Genomic DNA, 9,803 nt, shown 5'->3' with positions numbered 1-9,803 from the left:
GAGATTCTGCAAGTCCAGGAGGCAAGCTGTGGGGGTTACTGATAGTGTGACATAAACCCAAGATCCCGGTTGAGGCCGTCCTCATGTGTGTGGAACTTGGCTATCAGTTTCTGCTCAGCGACTCTGCGCTGTCGTGTGTCATGGAGAACGCTTACCCGAAGATCAGAGGCTGAATGCCTGTGACCGCTGAAGTGCTCCCCCACAGAAAGAGAACAGTCTCGCCTGGTGACTTTCAAGTGGTGTTCATTCATCCGTTGTCATAGTGTCTGCATGGTTTCCCCAATGTACCATGCCTCGGGACATCCTTTCTTGCAGCGTATCAGGTAGGCAACATTGGCCGAGTTGCAAGAGTAGGTACTGTGTACCTGGTTGATGGTGTTCTCACGTGAGATGATGGCATCCGTGTCGATGATCCGGCACGTCTTGCAGAGGTTGCTGTGGCAGGGTTGTGTGGTGTCGTGGTCACTGTTCTCCTGAAGGCTGGGTAGTTTGCTGCGGACAATGGTCTGTTTGAGGTTGTGCGGTTGTTTGAAGGCAAGAAGTGGGGGTGTGGGGATGGCCTTGGCGAGACGTTCGTCTTCATCAATGACATGTTGAAGGCTCCGGAGGAGATGCCGTAGCTTCTCCGCTCCGGGGAAGTACTGGATGACAAAGGGTACTCTGTCCACCGTGTCCTATGTTTGTCTTCTGAGGAGGTCGGTGCGGTTTCTCGCTGTGGCGCGTCGAAACCGTCGATCGATGAGTCGAGCGCCATATCTTGTTCTTATGAGGGCATCTTTCAGCCATCCCCTACGGACAAGCCCTCCGAATACACAGGATCTGCTCAGATGAGGAGGACCGCAACAGACACCTCCAGACGCTGAAAGATGCCCTCATAAGAACAGGATATGGCGCTCGACTCATCGATCAACAGTTCCGACGCGCCACAGCGAAAAACCGCACCGACCTCCTCAGAAGACAAACACGGGACACGGTGGACAGAGTACCCTTCGTCATCCAGTACTTCCCCAGAGCGGAGAAGCTACGGCATCTCCTCCAGAGCCTTCAACATGTGATTGATGAAGACGAACATCTCGCCAAGGCCATCCCCACACCCCCACTTCTTGCCTTCAAACAACTGCACAACACTCAAACAGACCATTGTCCGCAGCAAACTACCCAGCCTTCAGGAGAACAGTGACCACGACACCACACAACCCTGCCACAACAACCTCTGCAAGATGTGCCGGATCATCGACACGGATGCCATCATCTCACGTGAGAACACCATCTACCAGGTACACGGTACCTACTCTTGCAACTCGGCCATCGTTGTCTACCTGATACGCTGCAGGAAAGGATGTCCCGAGGCATGGTACACTGGGGAAGCCATGCAGACGCTATGGCAATGGATGAATGAACACCGCTCGACAATCACCAGGCAAGACTGTTCTCTTCCTGTGGGGGAGCACTTCAGCAGTCACGGGCATTCAGCCTCTGATCTTCGGGTAAGTGTTCTCCAAGACGGCCTTCACGACACACGACAGCGCAGAGTCGCTGAGCAGAAACTGATAGCCAAGTTCCGCACACATGAGGACGACCTAAACCGGGATCTTGGGTTTATGTCACACTATCAGTAACCCCCACAGCTTGCCTCCTGGACTTGCAGAATCTCACTGGCTGTCCTGTCTGGAGACAATACACATCTCTTTAACCTGTGCTTAATGCTCCCTCCACTCACATTGTCTGTATCTTTAAGACCTGGTTGGCTGTAGATATTTGCATTCTAATCAGTATTCTGTAACTTGATTTTGTGTCTCTGTATGCCCTGTTTGAGAACGGATTTCCACTCCATCTGACGAAGGAGCAGCTGTCCGAAAGCTTATGGTATTTGCTACCACATAAACCTGTTGGACTTTAACCTGGTGTTGTTAAAACGCTTACTGTGTTTACCCCAGCCCAATGCTGGCATCTCCACATCATGACTTCTATGAGATAGCCAGTTACTTATCCAATCAGCCAAATTTCCCTCTATCCCACCCTCCTTATTTTCTTCATGAGCCGACCATGGGGAACCTTATCAAACGCCTTACTAAAATCCATGTATACGACATCAACTGCTCTACCTTCATCTGCACACTTAGTTACCTCCTCAAAGAATTCAATCAAATTGGTGAGGCAAGACTTACCCTTCACGAATCCGTGTTGACTATCCCAGATTAAGCTGCATCTTTCCAAATGGTCATAAATCCTATCCCTCAGGACCTTTTCCATTAACTTACCGACCACTGAAGTAAGACTAACCGGCCTATAATTACCAGGGTCATTCCTATTTCCTTTCTTGAACAGAGGAACAACATTCGCCACTCTCGTCCTCTGGCACTATCCCCGTGGACAGTGAGGACCCAAAGATCAAAGCCAAAGGCTCTGCAATCTCATCCCTTGCCTCCCAAAGAATACTAGGATACATCTCATCTGGCCCAGGGGACTTATCGACCCTCAGGTTTTTCAAAATTGCTAATCATCTTCGCTCAGGACATCTACCTCCTCCAGCCTATCAGCCTGTATCACACTCCCATCCTCATAAACATGGCCCCTCTCCTTGGTGAACACTGAAATATTCATTTATCACCTCTCCTATCTCTTCTGTCTCCATGCACAAGTTCCCACTACTGTCCTTGACTGGCCCTAACCTCACCCTGGTCATTCTTTTATTTCTCACATAAGAGTAAAAAGCCTTGGGGTTTTCCTTGATCCGACCCACCAAGAACTTCTCATGCCCCCTCCTAGCTCTCCTAAGCCCTTTTTTTTATCTCATTCCTTGCAACCCTCAAGCGACCCAACTGAATCTTGTTTTCTCATCCTTACATACGCTTCTTTCTTCCTCTTGACAAGACATTCAACCTCTTTTGTGAACCATGGTTCCCTCACTCGGCCATTTCCGCCCTGCCTGACAGGGACATACCGATCAAGGACACGCAGTATTTGTTCCTTGAACAAGCTCCACTTTTCATTTGTGCCTTTCCCTGAGTTTCTGTTCCCATCTTATGCTCCCTAATTCTTGCCTAATCGTGTCATAATTACCCCTCCCCCAATTATAAACCTTGCCCTGCCGTATGGCCCTATCCCTCTCCATTGCAATAATGAAAGACACCGAATTGTGGTCACTATCTCCAAAGTGCTCTCCCACAAACAAATCTAACACTTGGCCTGGTTCATTACCCAGTACCAAGTCCAATGTAGCCCCACCTCTCGTCGGCCTATCCACATATTGTGTCAGGAAACCCTCCTGCACACACTGTACAAAAACTGCCCCATCCGAACTATTCGACCGATAAAGGTTCCAATCAATATTTGGAAAGTTAAAGTCACCCATGACAACTACCCTGTGACCTCCACACCTATCCATAATCTGCTTAGCAATTTCTTCCTCCACATCTCTATTACTATTTGGGGGCCTTTCGAAAACCCCCAACAATGTGACCGTTCCTTTCCTATTTCTAACTTCAGCCCATATTACCTCAGTAGGCAGATCCCCCTCGAATTGCCTTTCTGCAGCCGTTAAACTATCCTTGATTAACAATGCTACTCCTCCACCTCTTTTACCACCTTCCCTACTCTTACTGAAACATCAATACCCCGGAACTTCCAACAACCATTCCTGTCCCTGTTCTAACCATGTCTCCGTAATGGCCACATCGTAGTCCCAAGTACCAATCCACGCTCCAAGTTCACCTACCTCATTCCGGATGCTCCTTGCATTGAAGTAGACACACTTCAACCCACCTTCCTGTCTGCCGGTACACTCCTGCGACCTTGATACCCTCCTCAGTACCTCACTCCACTCAACACTGGCTTCTGGACTACAGCTCATTTTCCCACTCCCCCGACAAATTAGTTTAAACCCCCCCGAAGAGCCGTAGCAGACTTCCCTCCCAGGATATTGGTGCCCCTCTGGTTCAGGTGCACCCCGTCCTGTTTGTACAGGTCCCACCTTCCCCAGAATGTGCTCCAATTATCCATGTAACTGAAACCCTCCCTCCTACACCATCCCTGTTCCTCAACTCGTTAGCCCGTGGCACCGGCAACAAACCAGAGATGACAACATGGTTTGTCCTGGCTCTCAGCTTCCACCCTAGCTCCCTAAATTCCTGTTTTAAATCCCCATCCCTTCTCTTACCTATGTCGTTGGTACCGATGTGTACCACGACTTGTGACTTTTCCCCCTCCCCCTTAAGGATCCTGAAAACACGGTCCGAGATGTCACAGACCCTGGCACCCAGGAGGCAACATACCATCTGTGAGTCTCTTTCGCTGCCACAGAACCTCCTATCTGTCCCTCTATCGAGTCCCCAATAACTATTGCTCTCCTGCTCTTCCCCCTTCCCTTCTGGGCCACAGGGACAGACTCAGCGCTGGAGATCCGGTCACCGTGGCTTACCACTGGTAGGTCGTCCCCTCAACAGTCTCCAAAGCGGTATATTTGTTGCCGAGGGGAACGACCACAGGGGATCCCTGCACTGACTGCTTCCTCCCAGCCCCTCTCACCGTCATCCATCTATCTTCATTCTTCGGAGTAACTACATCCCTGAAGCTTCTATCTATGACCACCTCTGCCTCCCGAATGATCCGAAGTTCATCCAGCTCCAATTCCCTAACGTGGTTTTTGAGGAGCTGGAGATGGGCGCACTTCCCATAGGTGAAATCAGCAGGGACACTGATGGCTATGACAGTACTAAAGGAAGAACTTAATTTCAAGTTTCTTTGCAAGAAGATGTTTAATGTTTTATAGTAACCACAACAGTAAATAATCAGAATATGTAGAACTTATTTCCCTCATTTCATAACATGCAGTAATTCAGGCCCTTTAGCCTCTATCAAACTACCAAGTAGATTTATAAAAATAAAAGCACACAGCATTATTTGGTAACCCTTCATGCGATTGGTACCATGAATTGTAAATACAACAGAACTACTTGGTTAACCATCAAATCAAGATCAACAAGAACTACAAATTCCAGTTACAATTTTAATACCATTTAATTTCAATTTGAGTATCTGCTGAGCTGCTGTTTGAAGCAGCTCCGGTGTCTTCAGTCTGTTTTTATTTGTTGCTGGGAGAAACGTTGATTTTAAAAACAAATGACTTAAGAAGAAGGGATAACATTTACATAATGAAGACTAGCAAAGCTGGTGTAACCCAGAGATATAATGAACTAAAGCAGGTAACAAATAATCAAAGACATCTTGTGGTCTTTAGCTGAAGGACAGGGAGTGTGGTGGCTCAGGAAGTTTTGCAAACTTTAATCACTCCTGGCCAAGGGATAGAATCTGAATAGAAAATTAATCTAACTTGTGAACGGTAAGTCTCCCACTCATTGGAATATCATATGTGGTAGAATCTCAAAAGTACGTAGTAATGCTCTTTATATCTTTTTATAGACATTATGAATAAGCACTGATGAAAATGTTAGGGAGGAGCTGTCCTTACCATGTATGTACGTATTAACATAAAGGATGAACTTGCATGTATTTGGTGCTTTCACTGCATCAAAACACTTTCCAGCCAGAGTTGCAGTCATTATTGTAACGATGTGTGTCCAATAAGCTCTCACAAACAGCAATGCGATAAACTGCAGAATGGTGAAGATGATTAATACTGACACCAGAAAAGAAATCCCCTAGTATTTGAATAGTATTATAGGGCTCATTACATCTATCTGAGGGATCTTCCAGTTTTATACAGAGGAAAGGAGACAGACAAATAAAAAAAAACTCACCAAAAGCACATTGCCTTCTGCCTAGAATAAGGTAATGGCAGGAATACTGTAGTGTTCTTTACACAGGACAGGGCAATGAAGAAGTTCAATATTACAACTTGCTTCACAGACAGGATTTGACACAAGAGACACAATGAGGTTTGAGGAAAGGGGAAGGGAGAGCAATTGAGGAGAACACTCTGCATTAACCAGAAATTCCCAATAGAATTGTGAATTTCACCAAAGGCTGTTTGAGGAAAGAGGAGGGTGGAGACAAAAAAGTGAAGGGTGTTTACTAGGGGGCAACCTTCAATTTCATCCTTTATTATGAATTCGGAGGGTACAAAGAATGAAGATCATGGGTAGTTTGTGCTTTAGTTTTTTGAAGAATAGAGTGAAGGCAAAGGGTTGATGGATTTTCACCTGGTTAATTGGGTGCATTTGGGATTGAAAGATGTGGGCAGGAATTTTCCCATCTTGCCTGCCGTGGGAATTATAGCGGGCGGGGGGATTATAGCGGGCGGGGGGCAAACCATACAAAGGTCCGTTGACCTCAGGTGGCATTTTCCAATTTTGGGGCAATCGCGATCGGAAAATCCCGCCGATTGTGTTAGAGGTTTTGATTGCTCAGGGACAAAAAGAGAAATGGTTTTCTTTGGGAAAGGCAGTATGTGGGTAGTGGGAAGCCCCAAGGATCTTTGCTCAAATCTCACTCCCTCTCTACAAATAGTTCAGATGCAGTTCAATGAAGATGAAAAGGAATGTACTTTAGGATGAAGAGTGATATCTCTGGGTAAATTGGTGGGAACTGCAAGGGAAATTTGTGGAACTTACTCTGAGTTATTTGAGGATGAGTGGCGCGGTGGCACAGTAATAGCACTGCTACCTCACAGCATAAGCGACCCCAGTTCAATTCCCACCTTGGGTCACTGTCTGTATGGAGTCTGCACATTCTCCCCGTGTCTGCGGGTCTTTCCTCCGGGTGCTCCAGTTTCCTCCCACACTCCCAAAGATGTGCGGGTTAGGTGGATCATGCTAATTTGCACCTTAGTGTCTAGGAATGTGTAGTTTGGGTGGATTAGTTATGGTAAATACACAGGGTTACAGGGATAGAACAGAGCGGAGCACTTGGGTGGGAAGTTCTTTTGGAGAGTAGGTTCACTTGTTGGGCCGAATGGCTTCTTTCTGCACTGTAGGGATTCGATGGAATATTGCTTATAAAGATGTATTGAGAAAGGGACTGTAATATTTCAAATGGAATTGAATAACTATTGACTAGGGTAAATTAGAAAGGTTTAGACTGTTCAATCCATTGTTCTCCTCTATTGCATTCTATCCTTCAAAAACTTAGTAAGTGTTCACTTCTGAGGAGTGCAGGCTGCTGGATAAGGATGGTAACTTTCCCTGCCATTGTGATTTTGATTGCGTAGTCGTGAAACAAGCAAAATGGGATTTGGGGATTGATCAATGTCCAAGGAGCTAGAACCAGCAGTTAAATCACTAGGCAGGCTAAACTGCTCAGATGCCTAGAGTCTGGATTAACTGTCTTGCCAGCAGGAATCAAGACAATATTCAATTTACAGCAAACTTTACATCAAACAGCCCAGAGTGTTCCTATCATGGAATGAATTGTTATTCAGGAAACAGCAACCTGCACACTGGTATTCGTTTCAGCTTTCCATCTCAGAGTCCTTGGTGCAGTAGACTTTCCATATTCCAACAATTTAGCCTGGGCTATCTCTACCTCTTTTATTCGTTCTTTGGATGTGGCATCACTGACAAGGTTGGCATTTATTGTCCATCCCTAAAGGATGGTGGGGAGTACACCTTCTTGGATTGCTGCAGTCTATCTGGTAAATTGTAGCTGGAGGAAATCTATAAAAATATTGATACAATAGGAGTGAGAAACACTCAGGAAGTTTCTGGGTGAAGCATTATACATGCTTTTCCATTGTTTTAGCAAAATAGTGGAGAAATAGAAGTGAGGGGAGTGATGGTGTATGTTCTAGTTACTGTAATAGGAAGAGACAAGGCAGATGTGAGAATAACTTCCCATCGCAGAGAGAACTTGGCATTATTTAAAATTCAGGAATCTGTCTAACAAATGATATCCACATGGTAATTCAGTAAGGTGTTTGATTGGAGATTGAACATGTTAATAATACAGGGCTGCCTTTCACCTTTACCATCAACCTGCTTTGTCTGTACCACGTCAGCACTCCTTCACACACATGAGGTGAAATGAACTTTTGGTACCAGTGTGATAATACTTAAAGGCCTAATTCAGCTTATTATTCTACACTACCAGCACTGACCTCGTGTGCCTGTTTGCAATCATTACTGAACATTTATTTCTTTTTGCACATTGGCTGTAAAACACTTTGATGCAGTGAAATTATGAAACAAATCTTTAATTTCCTTTAATGAAAAGCAATGGAATTTCTCACAGCATTGTCTTGTGAAGAAGCTTTAAAGTATAGGCACTTGGATCAATTTAGTGAATGTCAGTTTAAAATGAAGGTATTAATAAGTCAGTCTGAGTGATTGACCGTCTTAATCCTCATTAATTTGATTGTATAAAGCAGCCCTAAATTACTACTATAATAATGAATATTGATTCTTCATTCCCCGATATAAGGATATTCTTCATCCAACACAAAATTCAAACATGTTTCATTGGTCTAATATTCAACAAAGACATTTACATAATGAAAAGACTGAAGTGGGAATCAAAGAAATTGTTGGAAATTGCGAATGCTGTTTGCTCCAATACTCAGACTCTAAGCTTCTGATTCTAAACTCTCTTCCGCTTCCTCTTTGTCCATCTGTTGTCTTAGTAAAAGGAACTTTCCATCAGCACTGAGTTTTATTGACTTCATGAGCACGGCTAAAGCTTCTGGGTCCTGAAAGATACAGAATTCTTTGGACAATTAAACAGATTCTTCTCAAATACTGCAGTCCAGTTACATACAGCACTTGTCTATTCTGGGTGATTTAAGCTGCACTGACTGTTCAGCTATAGGACAAATTTCGCCACTGTTGGCAAGATAAAGGAAGATGAATCAAGTCCATGAACTATAGACTACTTAGCTTAATGTCAGTGGTAGGACAGATGATGAGATATTTACTCAAAGATGTAAGAGAAAAATATCTAGAAATTGATAATAATAGTCAGCACAGAGTCCAAGAAACAAATCATGCTTGACCGATGGTATTGAATTCTTTAAAGAAGTAACAGGTAGACTGAATAATGTAGTGGATGTCAAGCTGGCACAGTGGTTAGCACTGCTGCCTCACAGCACCAGGGATTCCAGTCTTGGGTTCCTGCCTGTGTGGAGTCTGCATGTTCTCCCCGTGTCTGCATGGATTTCCTCTGGGTGCTCCGGTTTCCTCCCACAAGGGGGATGAGTTAAAAAAAGTAGAGAAATCTTGCTACAACTGTACAAGGTGTTGCTGAGAGTACTATCTCTATCAAACCCTCACCCTGCAGTATAAATATCTCCCACTTTCTATGCCTTTGAGCTTTGACAAAGGGTCATTTGGACTTGAAACATCAGCTTTTTCTCTCCTTCCAGATGCTGCCAGACCTGCTGAGATTTTCCCAGCATTTTTTTCTTTTGTTTCAGATTCCAGCATCCGCAGTAATTTGCTTTTATCCAGTGTTTAACTCACTGCCATTTCTCTTCCAGGAATGCCTAACCTGAAGAAGTACTGCTCATCTCTGCGACAGGATTTCTGTATGTCTCTCCCCCTAGCCACCTGCTTTCCATGTCTCTCTCAGTGTTGGACAAGGTATTTTCTGCTCTTCGCTCCCTCAGGTCCAACCCTGACTTTGTCGGCAGGTTTGATGACAAAGGGAGTGCTGTTGTCATCTGGCGTACTGACCTCTACCTCGCAGAGGCTGAGCGCCAACTCTCGGGTACTTCCTCCTACCCTCCCCCGGACCAGACCACACCACTGAACATCAAGCCATTATCTCCAACACCATTACTGACCTCATTTCCTCCGGCTGCCTTCCCCCCACAGTTTCCAACCCTGGACAGTCCGCTTTTACCTACTTCCCAA

At 45.1% G+C, this 9,803-nt stretch overlaps 1 protein-coding gene across 1 annotated transcript in view; it reads right to left on the bottom strand.

Moving 5' to 3' along the window:
- Nucleotides 1–4,738: 4,738 nt before the first annotated feature.
- appl2 (adaptor protein, phosphotyrosine interaction, PH domain and leucine zipper containing 2) overlaps nt 4,739–9,803 on the bottom strand; it is a 230,723-nt gene continuing 225,658 nt past the window's right edge. Inside the window, exon 21 of the mRNA XM_078235147.1 lies at nt 4,739–8,641. Coding sequence (XP_078091273.1) covers nt 8,519–8,641 — 123 coding nt within the window. The 3' untranslated portion in view covers nt 4,739–8,518. The remainder of the gene's footprint in view (nt 8,642–9,803) is intronic.

Source organism: Mustelus asterias, chromosome 19, assembly GCF_964213995.1.
Source record: "Mustelus asterias chromosome 19, sMusAst1.hap1.1, whole genome shotgun sequence".
Classification (NCBI taxonomy): Eukaryota; Metazoa; Chordata; class Chondrichthyes; order Carcharhiniformes; family Triakidae; genus Mustelus; species Mustelus asterias.
This window is presented reverse-complemented; position numbering and strand designations above follow the sequence as displayed.